The sequence below is a fragment of the Heteronotia binoei genome, chromosome 1, assembly GCF_032191835.1.
Source record: "Heteronotia binoei isolate CCM8104 ecotype False Entrance Well chromosome 1, APGP_CSIRO_Hbin_v1, whole genome shotgun sequence".
Lineage (NCBI taxonomy): Eukaryota > Metazoa > Chordata > Lepidosauria > Squamata > Gekkonidae > Heteronotia > Heteronotia binoei.
Window position 1 is genome coordinate 73553588 of NC_083223.1, and position 21010 is coordinate 73574597.

The 21010-nt window shown below is 42.0% G+C and overlaps 1 protein-coding gene across 3 annotated transcripts in view; it reads left to right on the top strand.

Moving 5' to 3' along the window:
• The window catches only part of KCNQ5 (potassium voltage-gated channel subfamily Q member 5), a 514814-nt gene that overhangs the window by 486318 nt on the left and 7486 nt on the right, over positions 1-21010 (top strand). For all 3 annotated transcript variants that reach the window (XM_060235972.1, XM_060235964.1, XM_060235981.1), the window contains one exon: positions 6782-6890. In XM_060235972.1, the coding sequence (XP_060091955.1) occupies positions 6782-6890 (109 nt within the window). The remainder of the gene's footprint in view (positions 1-6781; positions 6891-21010) is intronic.

The following is a 21010-nucleotide window of genomic DNA, read 5'->3' on the forward strand; positions in this document are numbered from 1 at the left end:
TAATGCTAATTTAAGTTTACAAAAAATTTCCAATATATTCCCATATAAATATGTCTGAACATGTAAAATGCAGATAGCAATTTTCATCTCACGCAAGTTTCCACATTTTAAAAGAACAGTTTAAGTAATGTGCAAGACTGCAAAATTTATATCCCTCATTTATGTCATTATTTAGATACACACATGTACGCTGAAGTCAGGAAATATATAATCTGCTTGCACTGGTTTCATACTAATATCGGTAGTTATTCACAATATCAGTAGTTATTCAAAATGTACCCCATTGAAAATCACAAAATCATGGAGTTGGAAGGGGCCATTAGGTCATCTAGGCCAACCCCCTGCTCAGCCTAGACACCCCTGACAGGTGTTCACCCAGCTGCTGCTTAAAGACTGCCATATAAGGGGGGATGTCACCACCTCTCTAGGTAGATGATTCCACTGCTGAACAACTCGTACTGTAAAAAGGTTTTTCCTAATATTCAGCCTGTACCTTATTTAAACCTATTATTGCAAGTCCTCTCCACTGCTGCCAACAACTCCCTGCCCTCCCCAAAGTGACAGCCCTTTAAAATACTTAAAGAGAGTAATCATGTCAATCATGAACAGAACCAGGCTGACCTAAAGATATATTATGTTACAGAAACTACGTATTTTAGTATGTGTACAGAGAATATTAAGGAACATATAGAACCAGGGTGAACACTAATCTAAATAGAAGTTTGAAACACCTGGAAAATACATTATTAATTATCTTCATTGTGATTTTAATTATTACTGTGATGAGCTTCAAGGAGCTACATGTAAAGTAATAAATCAGCATAATTACATAGTTCATTTAAGCTAATTTAAGTGTTTGGCTGTCATTCAAATTTTCATTAAGTTGAACGGTGAAATAAATACTTTATGAATAGGATAATAAAGGTTACTGTAATACTACTGCATAAAGAAGAGTACCAAGGGGTGGAAGACTAACTATTCTAGAACAGCAGTGCCATCCTAAGAAGAGTTACACTCTTAGAAATCTATGGAAGTCAAGGGTCCTTCCTGTTTTACAAAAAAAAAAGCCTGGCTCAAACCAATATCTATACCTCCAGCACAGAAGAGGAATGAAAATCTCTGCCAGCTTTGCTTCACAGATGCAGTTTTCTTTTTAATCTTACCAATCCAAACTCTATAATTGAGGCATCTTTAGGTGAAGGAGAGCACAGACAAGGAAAGTTGTAAATTAGATGGGATAAGTGGGAACCCACAAGGACCTGCAGGGTAAATCATTATTACCCTCTCCACCACTACATCCTTTTTCTGTTCCTTGAAAGCCCTCATAGCCTCTTCCCTTTTTCCTGCCTCCTCCTTTCCTTCCCCTTCTCCAGCCAACCTACCCCTTCTCTCTTCCCCATCTTCAGTTTTCTGCCCAAGAAAACTATGGCCCAATTGCATGATGCTGGTTGCCAGGCCAGGTCCACTTGCACAGTGGGGAACCTGTAATGACTTGAGAAGGGCATTTCCCCCACCTAACTTCACCACACTATTTCCGCTTGTCTTCCACTTGGCAACCCCCATACCCTCAGCCTTCTTTACTTCCTCTTCTCTCTTTTGCCACCCACCCACCTTTTATCTGCTCAGTGGGGGGGGGGGGTAGAAAAAGCCCAGCAGGAGCTTATTTGCATATTAGGCCACACCACCTCGCCTGGGAGCATGTGGCTGCTGCATGGCAGGAGCTCTGCTCCTGTGGGCTCTGGCAGAAAAAAACTCCTACATCTGCCCCTGCATCTTCAGCTATATTTATCATTTAATACATCCACCTTTCTCCACACTGGGGACTCAAAGCACCTTACTTCCTTCTCCTCTCCTCCATTTTATCCTCAGAACAACCCTGTGAGCAGGGCTGGACTGGGAGTGAAAAACCCAGGAAAGTGCCCCACCCCCAAGGAAAGGAGGGAGAAAGAGGTTTTCTGTCTGATGCTGACTCTTGTGCCAAAAGGGAAGACAGGAGAAAGGAAGAGGCAGCCTGTCTAACCAGGTGCTGCTTTCCTTGCCTCAGGCAGGTCTCAGCTGCCTCCCTCATCTTGGCTGGGTACCTTCCTCACCTTACACAGGGCTTGGCTGAGCCAGGCAGTATTCTCTGCCTTGCATGGGGCTTGGACAGACACTGCCCTCTCTCTTGCCTCGCCTCATGTGGGGCTCAGCCGTGAAAGGAGCCACCCTCTGCCTTGCATCACCTTGCTCAGCAGAGTATTGCCTAGTACACTGTCTTGTACAGGGCTCAACCTGACACCACCCTTTGCCTCACATAGGGTTTGGGAGGGTGCTGCCTTCTGCCATATTATACAGGACTCAGCCATACTGGGCAACACCCTCTGCCTTACTTCATGTGTGGCTCAGCTGGGGTGCCAGTGTCATCCTCATACAAAGGTTAATCAGGCATCAATGTCTGCCTCACACTGAACAGGATGAGCCAGGTTCCGCCACCTTCTCCATCTTGCCTCTCTGTGGGGCTCCAGCAGGATGGGTTCTGTCTCTCCTGCCTTGCCTCAAGTTCACTGTGTGCCGCCTCTCCCACCATAAAGAAGGCTTAGTGTCATGGGTGCTGGGGACTTTGCAGAGGAAGTTGAGCAAGCAGAAGAAACTGTGCCCCTGCCACCTGCACCAGTGCCCCTGCCTCCTGCTGGAGAAGATCCCAGCCCCCCTGCCTCGCCCTCTCGGGTGGCGCGTGTGCGTGACCGCCTCCGTCAGGACCTCAGGGATCGGAGGGCGGCACGCTCACAAGCAAGACGCTCCCTGAGCCCTGAGTTTTGAGAGGATTCTGGCCCTTCTAAGAGCAAAGATGCTTGAGTTGTAACAGGATCCTGGCTGCCTCTCTGAGCCAGCAATTAGCCCAAATGGGCAACAGCCAGCAGAGGGCTATATAGCTGTAGGCTTTGGGAGGAGGCTTTGTGGAAGCAACTAGCCATCTCCCTGATGTTCTAGCTTCCACTCCGGCTTGACTTTGGTTTCTGGACTCCCTGACTTTGGCTTGTGACTTCTGGACTCCCTGACCTCGGCTTCTGGACCTTGGACCTGCGATACTTGTACAGTGATTCGGATTTGGTGCCTCGGACCCTCCTGCTTACTGGCTACAGACCTCGGACGGCCCCTGGACTTTGCCTGACCCGGCCCCAGCTGTGATACTTAGATGGGTCAGGCTTAGCTGGGGTATGGCTAGGATTTTTTAGGTGGAGGGACTTTTTAAAAATTCTGGGGGCACCTGGATTTTTTAAAAGCCCCCTCCCACTTAAAAACTACATGCCCCTCACTTTCTGTTCTCACTGCAGCTTAAGGGCCACCCCTGCTGGTGATTCAAATCTCGGGAGGCAGGCAGCCTATCTTTGGTGGGAGGCACAAGGTTGCTAGGCTGAAATCTGCCTGCGCTCTGCAGGTTCCAAGCACAGGGGAGGGGGGGCGATGAAGTGATGGCTCTCTCCTGGCTTTGCCTGCTCAGAGGATGTGGTGGCAGCGGCATTTCCAAGAAGGAACTGCCAAGCCACAGCGCGTTCCACTCTCAGGTGTCCCCTGCCAGAGGACAGGTGCTGATGGGCAAACTGGATGCAGCAGGCAGGCAGAGTGTGGGATAGTGCTACTTGAAAGTCACAGCTACCAGTGATTCAAATCATGTGGGGAGGCTGGCAGGAGCAGCTGCTGGCCTCCCCATGCAATTTAAAGGCCCCACCAACCAACTGATCAGTGGGGCCTTTAAATGGTGCAAGGAGGTCCCTCCTATATGATTTGAATCATGGAGAAGGCAGTGGGGGGAGCAAAGGTTGCCGGCTGGAGGCCTTGCATTGGGGGGCTCCACCCAAAAATCAGGGGTGGGGCCCTACAGACCAATCCATAGCTATGGGTCTGGGCTTAGCCCATCTGTCAGAGGGCTGACCAACCCAGGTGCAGATGAGAGACCATCAGCCCACCAGAAGGCATCCAGATCCTCTTAATGGTCAGTCTTGACCCTACCTGTGAGGTAAGCTAGGCTAAGAATGTGTAACTAACCCAAGGTCACCCAGAGAATTTCCAGGGCAGAAAAGGGATCTGTGGTCATAGTCTGAAACTATTAATGACTACACTATATTGGTTTTTGTGGGATAGCTTCTACAGAATATTATTGTACAGCTAGGCTTAAGTGAAACAAGCAAGTTGTGTGGTATCAAGTCACCCTGCTGTTCTGACCAGGCCTTGCCCTGATGAGCCAACCCTCAAAGGCCAAAATAGCCCTGGAAAGGGCCCAGTCCCCTCCAAAATAGCCCTGGAAAGGGCCCAGTCCTTGCCTATTACTGACAGACAGGGGTGGAATTCTAGCAGGAGCTCCTTTGCAGGTTAGGCCACACCCCCCCCCAAGAGCCTTGTAAGCTCTTGGAGGATTAGCTACATCAGGGGTGTGTGGCCTAATATGCAAAGGAGCTCCTGCTAGAATTCCACCCCTGCTGACAGAAACCAAGCCTGTTGTGTTTGCACAGCAACAGCCACTGAAGGCTTCTGTTTCTTAAAGCTATAGACACTCCCTTTATCATTTGGTTAAAAAAAACAACTGCCCCTTTCTTTTAAATTTTAGATTTTTCTTCAAACCTGGGGCTTTTTCAGGTTTATGTCTTATGTCTTATCTGTTCATGTGTCCAGTCTACAGATTTAACTATTCTCTGATTTCGTTGGCTTGGCTATTAGAATATAGATGGTACCTACAGTCAGTGTTCCCTCTAAGCTGAGTTAGTGTGAGTTAGCTCAGTTTTTTCGCCTCCAGCTCATTTTTGTCACAGGTCAGAAAAAAATGGCCCCAGAGCAAACTAATTTATGTAGCAACCAAATCATTTGTTCACAATTTTAATGCCAGTAGCTCACAAAGTAGAATTTTTGCTCACAAGACTCCACAGTCTGGCTCACAAGATTTCACAGTTGCATATAGTCTATGCTTCTGCAGCTCCATCCTTTTAAACTATCCAATTATATGGTCCATATAATTCAATATAACCACTTATTAAGGAAGGTGGTCTTGCCACTTGTTTACTGTCTTCCTGAGGATATGAAACACACTGCCTTCATTTTTAGGGATGTCTCGCATGTCTTGCAACTTGTCACAACCAACATGGAGCTGTCTGAGTTATTATGGGCAAAGGCCCATAATAAATGAAGATATATTTTCAAAGAGATGGGCTTTTTTAGCATCAGAACAGATGAGACATTAAAGCAGGTACAAAGAGTCAAATCAACTGCAGTTTCATGGGCCTTACAAAAGTCTTCCTTTAAAGCCCTGACCTGAATAGCCCAGGCAAGCCCGATCCTGTCAGTTCTCGGAAGTTAAGCAGGGCCAACGCTGGCAAATATTTGGCTGGGAGACCTCCAGAGAATACCAGGGACAGGAGGCAGAGGCAGGCTATCAAACCATTTCTCTGAACATCCTCCATGCCCCAGTAGGAGTCACCAGACATCACTATGACTTCCAGGCATGGGCACACATGAGCGCACACACACATATACAAATGCAAAAAAACCCCAAAAACCCAACCCCCAAAAATCTTCCATTAAACAGAAGCAGAATCCATGGAGCCAAACCACTAGGAACATGGGAATCAGCAAATCCTGACCTTATCAACTCATCCATATTCAGAAGAGCCCTTCTTTTAATCTTCATCCAAGTCATGTTTTCATCTAACCAGATTAAGGGTACCTATGGTTTCAAATGGAGGTTTAAGACCCTTAAATTAAGGGGGGAGTGTCTTCCCTTCATCTATCACTATCCTTTATTATTTATTTATTATGTCATATTTATATCCCTCCCTTTCTGCAAGTGAACTCAGGGTGGCTAACGAGCCAAAGTGGGATCTAAAAACAAGTACAACATTAAAACCTTAAAAACATAAAAAACATTGTGGTGCCATATCCTTCTGAATCAACATCCTCTGGCCTGGGGTGGAGAGTGATAACATCTGACCACTGGATCTTTGCCGTTGCATGGCTGGGATGTGCAATCAAGTTCACTTTCTCCCTTCATCCAGAGAATTTCTGTGAACTCCCACTACCCTCATTCTCCATCAGCAGATGGACTCCCTTCTGTAAAAAGGGGCAAAAGAACTCATACCTCCCTCCCAAAAGGGGTCTCTTCTTGGACATCATCATTATCAAGGAGGGTGGAAGTTTCTGCCCCATTCTCTATCTCAGCGGTGTTAACTCTTACATTGAGACCAAAAAGTTCCAGATAGCAACTCTTGCTTCCACCTTGCCCCTTTATTACATGTGTTTTATATGTAATGTCCCACACTGTTCTATTTAACCAGGTTATGCAGAACTACCATAAAAAGAAATGAATGCCTACCTACAGTACCTGCTAAATACATTAAATTCTGTGTACTTCTGATGTAACTTATGGGTTTTGAGCCCAGCTACAGAAAAACTAGGCAGGGAAAAAAATGTAAAGCATAGGAAAGGCTTAGCTTGCTTGAAATCCTCTTACACTCTGTTGTTCAGCAGCCACCCAGTCTACTATTGCTGAATGTTTAGTTCAGCTCCAAGAGTAGACAGATTTAAATAGTCTACTGTTCTGGTTAGAAGATGCATGGTGACAGTTCCGCACTCATGAATATAGTAGGATTTGATCAAGAAAATGTCGTAAAAGCAATGACTTGAAAGAGAAACTGTGCAGCCTTTTCATGCATTAGTGCTCCACTTAAAATATCTAATTTGCATTTTATCAAACAATTACATTGAGTTATTAAACTTACAATATGCATTTGGATTTGATGTTTCTATTTTGCAGCTGATGCTAGCATTGGTACAGATGAGATCTATGATGAGAGAGGATGCCAGTGTGATGTATCCATAGAAGATCTCACACCAGCACTTAAAACAGTTATCCGAGCAATCAGGTAAGTGAAAAAAAAATGCTAGTAAGAAGAAACTTTGGAAACTTTCTAGACAGATGGTCTGCCTAAAGACAGCTTTATTTCTTCACTTACAAGTTGAAGGACGTTATGCTTATACTGAGCCTGGATTTTCTTGCCCTTCAAAAAATGATGGAATCATCCATTAGTTGATTAGTATAATCTGCAACACAAGGAAGATATGTACATTAATCAAATCAGTAGAGTACCAAACTTCAGGGGGAAATGGACAATTGATGCCTTTTGCTAAAAGTACACATAATTACATCACAGAATATATATATATAAAATGGCAAGCCACAGTTGTTATGAAATACAGTGGTAATAATATGCCCCATTCTCTTGGACTAGTTTTGGATTGTGAAGCAAATTTGGGCCAGCATTCATTTAAATCTAAATGGTGCAAGCAATCGATATGATGAAGACTCTCTCATCGATTCATATATTTTACTGAACCTCATATTCTAATGACAATCAGGAACTTATATATAGTAAAAAAATGAAACCTAAATAAACTCTTTGTTGCCAGCCAAGAATGAGAGGAGAGAAAAGTTTTCAAGCACATAGTGTATTATAATGTATGGTTGGGAGAGCCCCCTTTTGGTTTAGTATGTAATAAATTATACAGAGCTGATCTAAATTAATTTCAGCAATTTTAAGGTACCATCAACAGCACTGTCCACATATTGAATCACCCTGAACCAGATTAAAGAACACAGGGACCCACTGCTTTTCACAGTCCCCACCTACTTCTCTATTCATACATGAACACATTTAGATTGCATTCACCATTATATGAGCAGTACACATTTCTTAAAGCAGCATGTTATTTTATTTATTTCAAAAAATTCTATCCTTCATCTCCCTGGACTCAAAGTAGCTAACACTGCAGCACCAAACTATTAACAGTCTGATTAGCAAGTAACATAATTGGTATTTTCATTGTTTAAATCCACTGTCCCCTAGCAGGATAAACAGTGGTTCCAGAGAATGGTTTAGATCAGGAAAACAGCACAGAGGTAAAGAGTTAACAACTGCCCTGTTCCTTAGCAGCACTGCTCTAAGCAAAACTAGAAACACTGAGACAGCTGATAATACATCTCCCATGTCTTGTGTGGCCTGGATTAAGATCCATAATGGGTGGATCAGGCCTGAGTACAACGGGGAAGAAATGCAGCAAAAAAAAACCAAGGAAACTATTTTGGTGAGAGAAGTTTCATATTACTATGTCCTTTAGAAATTCAAAATAGCCTACTTTTATTTATGACAAAAAGGACAAATTACTTCCTATATTGAACAGTTATCTCATACTTCCTCCAAGAAGCTTTGTGTAATAGACAGTTCTCTGCTTCTCCATTTCATCTTTACAACAACCCTGTCTAAGTTTTTTTTAAAATATGTATATTTTTATTATTAATACATTATCCGTTTCTCTACATGGTTTCTGATATCCATTTTACATTTACCCCCAACCCACCCCCCTTAGTCTATTCATCCTTTTCTTCTTCCAGCCAGGGACAAAGGACTCGAAGCTTCCACTGAATGTCCACTCTCCTTTCTTCCTTCGCCCATTTCAGATACGTCAGCCACTTTTCTTTAATTCTTGATCTTCTTTCTTCCCATGATTCTTCTTGCAACATTATAGCGGCTATATCTGACTGGACAAAATCAAAGAGATAGTTATGCCAAGTACTTTCCTTCCATTTACTTTTATCCCTCCATCCTGCCGCTATTACCGCTTTACCCGCTGATATCATTGCTTTTAGTAAATGTTGGTTGTTCTTCCCTATTTTTTCATTCCCTAATAAACTCATCTGCATTAGTTCAAAGTTAATTCTCGGCTCTACCTGAAAGAATTTCTTTATCATTCCCACTACCATATCCCATAGTTTCTTGGCCTCAGGACACTCCCACCACATGTGGGAATACCATCCCTTTTCTTTCTTACAGTGCCAACACTTAGGGCTCAACCCAGGAAACATATTGGCTAAAGTAGCCGGAGTTCTATACCATTTAGTGAAAAATTTCAATTCCATTTCTCTAACCTTATGTATCTTAACTTTTTTTAAACCTTCCATTATCTTCTCCCCTGTTCGTTTCGTTATTTGGCCTTCTAAACTCCATGACTGTTGAAGGTAGCTTATTGCTCCTTCGTTACCTAAATTCATGCTCCTATATAGGATGCCTACTAATCCTTTTTTTGTTTTACCCATTAATTTATAAAACTTCTCCATAGGTTCTTCTTCATTTAAGTTACTCTTCTCCACTTCCTTCTTAACTTTAGTATACAATCCTGTAGCCTTAAGCCAGTATTGTATTCCTACAACTTCTTGAAATTCATGTAATGGTTTTAACTTATCTAGTATTAACAAATCTTCTACCCTTCTAAATCCTTTAGCCTTAAGTAGTTCATTCCACCTATGCTCCTTGTCTCCTTCCATCAACATTTCTAATGGCGTCCATCTAGATACCCGATTCAGCCATTTCGGTTGCCATTTCTTCCAAACATTTAGCCCATTTTTCCTTGGTCCCACGTTTAAATTAAGTTCCTTCACCCCCATGTTCGTAAAGATGCCATGTTTTCCTACCCCATTATTAGCTTCATTCTCAAACCTTATCCATTTCTGGTCCCCTTCCTTCTCTATTTTTAATAATGCTTTAAGCTGAAATGCTTCATAATAATTGACTATATCTGGGACTCCCCATCCAAGCTCTGATTTATGATTGTATGCCAATTTTTTTGGAAATCTAAGTTTCCTACTACCAAATATCCATTCCCTTATTTTAGTGTTCCAGTTAGTCATTTTTTGCTTATCTAACTCCAATGGTATCGTTTGAAAAAGGTACGACAACCTTGGCATCCAAAACATCGATACACTCTTTATTCTAGTGGTCAGGCTCATCGTCCTTTTCCCCCACTGCTGCATATCCCTCTCTATTTTCTCCCAGGTTTTATTATAATTTCCCTCCACTATCCTGTTAATATTTTTATAAATTTCTATCCCTAGATATTTAAATTTCTTAACTCCCATCCCCATATTAGTTATCCTATTAATCTCTTTCCTTTCTTCCAAACCAACATTAAAGTACATTATTTCAGACTTTCCCATATTTATTCTTAAACCTGATACTGCTTCAAAATCTTCTAAAATAATTTTCGTTTCCCTAATGGCTTCTTTCGGGTTAGATATTGTCATGATTATGTCATCTGCAAATAAATTGATTTTTATTTCCTCCTTTCCTATTCTACAGCCTTCTATTCTCCCTGAATTCCTAATCCTTTCTGCTAGTTGCTCTATCGCCATTATAAACAGGGATGGGGAAAGTGGACACCCCTGCCTCACACCTCTCTCAATTGGGAGCTGATCCGTATGTTCGTTGTTTACTCTTACCACTGCTGACCCCTCCCTATAGACCTCTTGAATGGCTTTTAAGAATAGTGGCCCAATCCCACACTTCTTCATTATGGACCATAAGAATTCATGGGACAGCGTATCAAATGCCTTGTATACATCTAATTTAAGTAAAGCAAGTTGCCCAGGACGTTTATGGTACAATACATTAAATATATTCCTTATAGGATGTGCAATACTCCTATTCTTTACAAAGCCATATTGATCCTCTTTTATTATATGAGGTAATATGTTCCTTAACCTATTTGCTAAAACTTTAGCGAAAATTTTGTAGTCCTGGTTAAGTAAACTTATTGGTCTATATGAACCCACTTCCCGAGGATCCTTCTGGGGTTTTAATATTACGGTTATTTCAGCCATTCTCCAAGAGTCGGGAGCTTTCCCTCCCTTCAATATAGCATTAAACACTTGTTGTAATTCGGGGATCAGTAACTCCTTCAACTCCTTATAAAAATCCACAGTAAAGCCGTCAGGCCCTGGGGATTTACCCACTTTTAAATTGTTCACTACTTCCTCTATTTCTTGAACTGTTATTTCCTTCTCCAAACTCTCTCTATCTGTGTCTCCCAACACTTCTCCACTTTCTTCAATATGTTCTGTTATATCCCTCCTAGCGTATAACTCTTTGTAGAATTCTTGAAACACTTGCCTAATTTCTCTCAGGTTCTGCGTGACCTTTCCTTGTCTCTTAATACTTTCCACCTTTTGCTTTTCTTTCCTAGTCTTGAGATAATTAGCCAGTCTCCTAACAGAGTTTATTGAATCTCTTTGAAACTCATTTCTTACCATGGTTTGTTTTTTCCATAATGCCCTCGAATCCATAAAGTCCAATTGTTTCCTAATTTCATCGATCTTTTTTTTCCTATCAGGGCAGAATCTAATACCTTGACTGCTCTGCAGTGCGCCTAATTCCTGGAGTTTCTGTGTCTTGTTAGCATACCATTCTTTTTTTATTTCTTTCTCCTTCATCATACAATGACCTCTTAACACTGCTTTTGCTGCTTCCCACAAGATATTTGTGGCCACTGTTCCCTTATTTTCTCTAAAATATTGTTTTACTTGATTTTCCATATATTGTCTATTTTCTTTTTTTAATAAGACCATACTGTTAAATCTCCAAGTCCTTCTAATTTGTTCGTTTTTTATCACCAGTTCTATAGTTAGTGGAGCATGATCTGAGATCCATATTGGATGGGTTGTTACTTTCCTCACCTCCCAATTATTTGATTTTTTAAGAAATATATAATCTATACAAGAAGCTGTCTTGTGTCTACTTGATAAATGTGTCGGCTTTGGAACCAAGCCTAAGGCCTCATGCGCTTCTACCAAATTCCTTTTCCACCTAGCCTCCTTCTCCTTGGTCATATCTATGTTAAAGTCTCCTGCTATAATAACTTCTCCCTCTGAGAATTTCTGAACTTTTTGCATAACTTTATTCAAAAATCTCCTCTGTCCTGTATTTGGGGCATATATATTTATAAGCGTTATTACTCTATTTTGAAACCTACCTTTGATAAACAAATATCTCCCTTCCCTATCACTAATGAGATCTAGTATCCTAATATCGATCTTTGTGTGTACTAAAATTGCTATTCCTCTCGTCTTAGTTCTACTTCTTGCTTCAGCCAATACTTTCCATCCTGGGTGTTTAATCAACGGTTTAATATCATCCTTTGCCTTATGTGTTTCCTGTAAATACACGATATCTATATTGTGTTGTTTTGCCATTCTTGTTAATCTATATCTTTTCAGGTCTGAACTTAGTCTGTTGACATTCAGTGAGAGCATTTTCAAAGTTTTAGCCATAATCATTCACCTCCTTTCCCTTCCCTGGCTGGATAACAAAGTCTGTTCTGCCTCTCCCCTTTCTCCCTTCCCCCCTCCCACACCCTTTCCCCCCACTCTTCCCCATCATCCCCCCTCCCCTCTTCTGGTATAGGGCTCGCTTTTGGGTTGATCTCTCCACCCTCCCTATACCTTTAGGTGGGCACACCTCCCCCCCTCCTGGATCTTTTATTATTTCCTTCCTTCACTTAGGACCGTGATATTCCCTCCCTCTTATTTGTGGGGTAATTCCCTTTTTTTTTTTGAAGTTCCTCCTTTTCCTTGAACGCCTTATAGTCTCGTCCTCTGTCGTTTCTCCTGACGTGTAGAAGGCCCCTCCTCTGGTTCATCGACATTAAGCTCTTCCTCTGGTTGAGTTCCTGTTTCTCCTGGGTCCAGACCCATCTTCTCCAAGAGTTTCCTTGCTTCAGCTGGGTTCCTTGCTGTGAGTCTTTTGCCTTCTTTGTAGATCACAATAGTGGCTGGGTAAGCCCATGTAAACAATATCTTGTTCTGAAAGAGTTTATCTGCAAATGGCTTCATTTGTCTTTTTTCTTCCAGTGTTTCACTGCAAAAGTCTTGTCTCACATATACCCTTTTCCCTTTAAATTCCAGTGCCCTCCTCTTCTTCAAAGCCAAAAAGACTTGCTGCTGCACTTTTTCTCTTGTGAATTTGACTATTACTGGTCTCGGAGATCCTCCTGACCTTCTAGATCTAAGCCTATGGACTCTCTCGACCTGGTCAGCATTAATCAAAACACCTGTTTGCTGTTCTGAGAGCCAATTTATTATCCCGTCTTCCAAGTGTCATGAGTCAATGTCTTCTGAAATGCCATGAATGATAAGGTTTGCCCTTCTTGCTCTGTCGGAGAGGCTTTTAATCTGCCCCTTTAAATAAACTATTTCCTTCTGATTTGTTGACGCTGCCTTATCAGCTTTGTTGGCCAGCTGCCTAATATCTTGCAGATCCTTGTTTATCCGGCTAACTTCATTTTTAATTTCAGCAACAGTCTCCTCTATTTTGTTCTGAGACTGCATCATTAAAGCTTGAAACGGTGCTATCTGTTCGGAAAGCTGTTTCACTGTAGTGGCAGCCATTTTAACGGTGCTAATCACTGCCTCCGGTTCTTATCTGTTTTCCAAAATACTCCCTTTTTCTCAGTGCTAGCTGTCTTCTGAGCACGCCTTTAACTTCTTTGACTCTCTAGCTTCACTGCCAAATATTATGACCCCAAAACTTCAATATTTACTTATCTTTCGGTCCTAATCTCTTTTCTTGTCCGGAGAGGGGCGAGCCGAGGCTGCTACTCTTCAGAGCGTGCGCATTCCACCTCCAACCCTGTCTAAGTTAGGCAGAATTAATGACTGACCTAATGTCACCTACAATGCTATCCTAAGCCAAGTTACACCTGTTTAAATCTACTGAACTGAGAAGATTTAGAAGGGTGTAGCTCTGCTTAGGATAGCACTGCTACTGCTCTTCATGGCTGAGTGGGGATTTTAACACAAGTCTCCCCAGTCTTAATCCAGTTCTGTAACCACTAAACCACACTGGCTCTCACAGTTTTGATCATCAGCAGAAATCAGTTCTTTAATGTTAAATTAAATCAACTCTTCTTATCAGAACACATTGCTCTGTGGCTCTCTTTGATATGCTATGTATGTGCATACAAATATTTGATGGGAGGTTAGAGAAAGTCATGCTTTACAACTGAAAAACTTGTTTTGCCCCCTTGTGGATAAATCAGGAAAAGATTACTATTTAGATTTCTGAAGATGACAATACCAGACGTTGGATGATGCATACTACTACAGATTAAAGAAGAGACACTTCTCTGTCCCAAAACCTGAACTTTCAAAAACTGACATATATAAACATTTCATTCTACTATAAACAGCTCTGGTAATAGTATGACTGTGCTCTTCATTTGATGTACAATTCTAATTCACATTAGAAACGTTGATATAAAATTTGCTTAGAAGACCAGCTTCTTTTAATTTGATCAACAATGAATCCTGAAATATGCACAAAAAACTTACTGGATACAATACTGACACAATCAATGAGAAGTACATATGATTTCTGAATTGAATATTTTTTTTGTGATCTTCACTGATATACTTAATTTGTGGCCCTTCATATCCCTAAGAGATATTTTCCATTCCTACATTCTGTGATCAGGTACGTATTAGTTTTTCTGAACCTAACATCAATTATATAAATATCAGTATCTGAAACACAACTAATCAGCCAGTCAAGCATGGTGAGAAAAGATCATTATTAAAATTATGATCCAGCCAAAATCAAACACAAACTCAGGGTCTGCACTGTAGGACTGTGCCTCATATCAATAACAACCCAAAGCAATTAAATAAGTAAGAGATGAATAATTAAAAAACAAAAACAAATTGAAAGCACAATTGTTGTTAATATTATTATTAATGAAGCGCTGAATCCCTGCAGGTGATGCACAAACTCCATAAATAAAGATCATTCTTGTACAGTGAAAATAAAATTACCTGTGAGAGAAACAGACCTATACCTTTGAATGCATGTCTGTCCCAATCACATGCAAAATGGAGGGTGGGGTGCAGTTTCAATGCAAAAGGAGAATGCTGAATCCTTTCTCCTCCTAGTATCCTTCTCTCTGTAACCCTTACTTCCAACTACTTTTCTCCTTTCCAGACTTAGTGGCTGTACAGAGCAGAACTGGGGTTGAAAAGGGCTAGGAGGAGCATATAATAAGAGTGCTGAGTTGGTAGAACATTCAGTAACTCTGCCATACACAGCCTTTTAGCTTTCTAAACCAAACCCTACACACTTTCAGGTGTAATTAGCTGTAAACTTGCTTATAGACATGGGCCTGCTGCCCTCATAAGAACATAAGAGAAGCCATGTTGGATCAGGCCAACGGCCCATCCAGTCCAACACTCTGTGTCACACAGTGGTAAAAAAATTTATATATACACACACACTGTGGCTAATAGCCACTGATGGACCTGTGCTCCATATTTTTATGTAAACCCCTCTTGAAGGTGGCTATACTTGTGGCCGCCACCACCTCCTGTGGCAGTGAATTCCACATGTTAATCACCCTTTGGGTGAAGAAGTACTTCCTTTTATCCATTTTAACCTGTCTGCTCAGCAATTTCATCGAATGCCCACGAGTTCTTGTATTGTGAGAAAGGGAGAAAAGTACTTCTTTCTCTACTTTCTCCATCCCATGCATTATCTTGTAAACCTCTATCATGTCACCCCGCAGTCGACGTTTCTCCAAGCTAAAGAGTCCCAAGCGTTTCAACCTTTCTACATAGGGAAAGTGCTCCAGCCCTTTAATCATTCTAGTTGCCCTTTTCTGGACTTTCTCCAATGCTATAATATCCTTTTTGAGGTGCGGCGACCAGAACTGCACACAGTACTCCAAATGAGACCGCACCATCGATTTATACAGGGGCATTATGATACTGGCTGATTTATTTTCAATTCCCTTCCTAATAATTCCCAGCATGGTGTTGGCCTTTTTTATTGCAAACGCACACTGTCTTGACATTTTCAGTGAGTTATCTACCACGACGCCAAGATCTCTCTCTTGGTCAGTCTCTGCCAGTTCACACCCCATCAACTTGTATTTGTAGCTGGGATTCTTGGCCCCAATGTGCATTACTTTGCACTTGGCCACACTGAAACGCATCTGCCACGTTGACGCCCACTCACCCAGCCTCAACAGATCCCTTTGGAGTGCCTCACAATCCTCTCTGGTTCTCACCACCCTGAACAATTTAGTGTCATCCGCAAACTTGGCCACTTCACTGCTCACTCCCAACTCTAAATCATTTATGAACAAGTTAAAGAGCATGGGACCCAGTACCGAGCCCTGCGGCAGCCCACTGCTTACCGTCCTCCACTGCGAAGACTGCCCATTTATACTCACTCTCTGCTTCCTATTATTCAGCCAGTTTTTGATCCACAAGAGGACCTGTCCTTTTACTCCATGACTCTCAAGCTTTCTAAGGAGCCTTTGATGAGGAACTTTATCAAAAGCTTTCTGGAAGTCAAGGTAAACAACATCTATCGGGTCTCCTTTGTCCACATGTTTGTTCACCACCTCAAAGAAATGTAACAGGTTAGTGAGGCAAGATCTTCCCTTGCAGAACCCATGCTGAGTCTTCCTCAATAACCCGTGTTCATCAATGTGCCTACTCATTCTGTCCTTTGTAATGCTTTCTATCAACTTTCCCGGTATTGAAGTCAGACTGACTGGCCTGTAATTTCCTGGATCTCCTCTGGAACCCTTTTTAAAGATGGGGGTGACATTTGCTACCTTCCAGTCCTCAGGAACAGAGGCAGATTTCAATGAAAGATTACAGATTTTTGTTAGAAGATCCACAAGTTCAACTTTGAGTTCTTTCAGAACTCTCGGATGTATGCCATCTGGACCCGGTGACATTAGTTTTTAATTTGTCTATCAGTTGTAGGACCTCCTCTTTTGTCACCTCAATCTGACTCAGGCCTTTCAACACCCCTTCCAAAATTAGTGGTTCTGGAGTGGGCAAAAAGTTCTCATCTTCCACAGTGAAGACGGAGGCAAAAAATTCATTTAGCTTCTCAACCATTTCCCTATCCTTCTTCAGTAATCCTTTTACTTTTGAGGTGTGGTGACCAGAATTGTACACAGTACTCCAAATGAGGCCACACCAACGATTTATACAGGGGCATTATGATACTGGCTGATTTGTTTTCAATTCCTTTCCTAATAATTCCCAGCATATGTAGTGTGAACTTTATTTATTTATTGAATTTGTATATCTGATTAAGTCATTTCAGATTTATTTATTAGCTGCCCTTCTCCCTTCCAGAACTCAAGGCATAAGAACATAAGAGAAGCCATCCAAGTAGGCAGCCGTGTTGGTCTGAAGTAGTAGAACAAAATAGGAGTCAATTGCACCTTTAAGGCCAACTTAGTTTTATTCAGAACGTGAGCTTTCGTGTGCTTTTAAGCACACTTCATCAGATGAGGAATCCAGAATGCCATGTTAGATCAGGCCAATGCCCCATCCAGTCCAACAATCTGTGTCACACAGTGACGCAGTTACTATCAGGAAATCCATCAGTGGAGCCAGGACACTAGACGTCCTCCCACTGTTGTCCCCCCCCAGCACCAAGAATACAGAGCATCACCACCCCAGACTGAGAGTTTCAACAATATGCTGTGGCTAATATCCACTGACTGGACCTCTGCTCCATATGTTTATCCAATCCTCTCTTGAAGCTATCTATGTTTGTAGCCACCACCACCTCCTGTGGCAATAAATTCCTTCACCCTTTGGGTGAAGAAGTACTTCCTTTTATCCGTTCTAACCCGACTGGTCAGCAATTTCATTGAGTGCCCACAAGTTCTTATATTGTGAGAAAGGGAGAAAAGTGCTTCTTTCTCTACCTTCTCTATTTCATGCATAATCTTGTAAACCTCTATCATGTCACCCCTCAGTCAACGTGTCTCCAAACTAAAAAGCCCCAAGCGTTTTAACCTTTCTTCATAGGGAAAGTGTTCCAGCCTTTTAATCATTCTAGTTGCCCTTTTCTACACTTTTTCCAATGGTTTATCTTTTTTGAGGTGTGGTGACCAGAACTGTACACAGTACTCCAAATGAGGCCACACCAACGATTTATACAGGGGCATTATGATACTGGCTGATTTGTTTATAATTCCTTTCCTAATAATTCCCAGCATAGTGCTGGCCTTTTTTTATTGCAGCCACACACTGTCTCAATATTTTCAGTGAGTTATCTACCATGAACCCAAGGTTTCCCTCTGGTCAGTCTCCACCAGTTTACACTCCATCAACTTGTATTTATAGTTAAGATATTTTGCCCCAATGTGCATTACTTTGTGCTTGGCTACGATGAACCTCATTTGTCATGTTGACGCCCACTAACCCAGCCTCAACAGATGCCTTTGGAATACATCACAATCGTCTCTGGTTCTTACCACCCTGAACAATTTAGTGTCATCCACAAACCACTTCACTGCTTACTCCCAATTCCAAATAATTAATGAACAAGTTAAAAAGCATCAGACCCAATACTGAGCCCTGTGGTACCCCACTGCTTACCACCCTCCACTGTGAAAATTGCCCATTTATACCCACTCTGTTTCCTATTAATTAGCCAGTTTCTGATCCACAAAAGAACTTGTCCTTTTACCCCATGACTCTTGAGCTTCCTTAGGAGCCTAGGATGAGGAACTTTATCAAAAGCTTTCTGGAAGCCAAGGAAAAGAACATCTTTTGGGTCCCCTTTGTCCACATGTTTGTTCACCCCCTAAAAGAACTATAACGGGTAAGACAAGATCTTCTCTTACAGAACCCATGCTGAGTCTTCCTCAATAACTTTTGTCCATCAATGTACCTACTAATTCTCTCTTTAATAATGGTTTTCACCAACTTTCCCAGTATTGAAGTCAGACTGACTGGCCTTAATTTCCCAGATCTCCTCTGGAACCCTTTTTAAAGATGGGGGTGACATTAGCTACTTTCCAGTCCTCAAGAATGGAGGCAGATTTTAATAAAAGATTACATTCTTTTGGCAGGAGATCCACAAGTTCACTTTTGAGTTCTTTCAGAACTCTTGGGTGTATGCCATCCAGGCCTGGTGATTTATCAGTTTTTAAATTGTTTATCAGTTGTCAGACCTCCTTTCTCATCACCTCCATCTGACTCAGGTCTTTCAACACCCCTCAAAAAATCAGTGGTTCTGGAGTATGCAAACACTTCTCATCTTCCACAGTGAAGACAGAGGCAAAAAATGCATTCAGCTTCTCAGCCATTTCCCTATCATCCTTCAGTAAGCCTTTTACCCCTTGGTCATCCAAGGACCCCACTGCCTCCTGCTTCTAATATATTTGAAGAAATTTTTATTGTTGGTCTTTATGTTTTTGCAGTATGCTCCTCGTGGTCCCTTTTTGTCTGCCTGATCACAGACTTGCACTTTATTTGCTATAGCCTATGTTCCCTTTTATTAACCTCACTTGGACTAGCTTTCCACCACTTAAAGGAATCCTTCCTTGTTTATGAACCATGCAGGCTTTTTTCTATATCTATTTGTGCCTTTCCTGACTTGTGGTATATATTTTATCTGACCTTCTAAGATTGTAGTTTTAAATAGCCTCCAAGCTTCCCCAAGCTTTTGACCCTATTTAACCTTTCCTTTCAGTTTCCTCTTCACATGCCTCCTCATCTCAGAAAAGTTACCCCTTTTAAAGTTAAGTGGTTGTGTTGGTCTTTTTGGACAACTTCCAATTTATACAAATGGTGAAATCAACAACATTATGGTCACTGCTCCCAAGCGGTGCAATCACTTTTACATCTTTCACTAGGTCTTAGGCATTACTTAGGACCAAGTCCAGGATTGGCTCTCCCCTGGTAGATTCTGTGACCATCTGATCCATAGCTCAGACACTGAGTGTGTCTAGAAACGCAATCTCTTCCCGACCTGAGCACATACTGACCCAATCAATATGTGGATAGTTAAGATCACCTATTATGACACCGTTTTTACGTCTAGCTGCTATCTTTAATTCTTTCATCATTTTATAATCATCTTCTATCTTTTGATCTGGTGGGCAATAACAAACTCCCAGAGTTAAGCTTCCTTTTGGGCCCACTATTTCAACTTAAAACATTTCTAGAAGCAAATCTAATTATCTTACCTTCTCAATCTTACTGGACTGCATACCCTCTCTGACATACAGAGCCACCCCACTTCCAACCCTTCCCTCCCTATCCTTCCAATATCATTTATATCCAGGAATCACAATGTCCCACTGATTCTCCTCATTCCATCAAGTTTCTGAAATACCCATAATGTCTTTTCCCCCCCAATACTAAGCATTCCAACTCCCCGATTTTACCTCAGACATTTCTAATATTTACATATAAACATCTATAATTTCCCAGGCAAGTTAGGCCCATAACCTTCCCCCTGCTGCCTCACAACTGCCAGGCAGTCCATACTGTTTGTCACTGTCTCAGTGGACAACTCTAATCTATTGTCCTGTAGAAAAGTAACAGTTAACCCTTCATCTCTTTGAGATGAGTCATCCCAAACCAGAGACATTTCCTCTCCTGTCGGCTTTTTCCCAAGATTCAGTTTAAAACTGCTCTGCCGCCTTTTTTATTTTAAGCGCCAGCAGCCTGGTTCCTTCTCAGGACAAGTGGAGACCATCTATTTCATACAGCTCCCACTTGTTTCAAAAGGCATCCCAGTGCCTAACAAACTTGAACCCTTCCTTCCTACACCATCGTCTCATCCATGCATTGAGACTCCTAATTTGTGCCTGTCTCTCCTGCCCTGCGCATGGAACAGGTAGCACTTCTGAGAAGGCTACCTTGGATGTCCTGCCGTTGAGTCTCCTGCCTAGCAGCTTAATTTTTTCCTCCAGGATCTCATGACTGCATTTCCCCACATCATTGGTACCAACAGGTACCATGACCACTGGCTCCTCCCCAGCATTGTCTATCAGCCCATCTAGAACACATAATGTCTGCTACCTTCACACCAGGCAGGCAAGTCCCCATATGGTCAGTAGGCAGTTTTGCCACTCAACTGTCTACTTGTCTAAGGATCAAATCACCAACTACCAAGAGCCCCCCTCCCTCCCTGTCCAGGGATGGTTGCTTGGTGTGAAAGGATACCTGTTCACCAACTTAAGAAGAGGTGCCTTCTGAGGGCACATTCCTCTTATCTTCAGCATGGTGCCCTGTTCCCTCTTGGCCCTCATGCTCCCTGGCTGTGATTTTCAGAGTGGGACACGTCTAACAAGTCCCCGAGAATCTTCTCTAAGTGCCTAACTGACTGTCTCTGCTTCT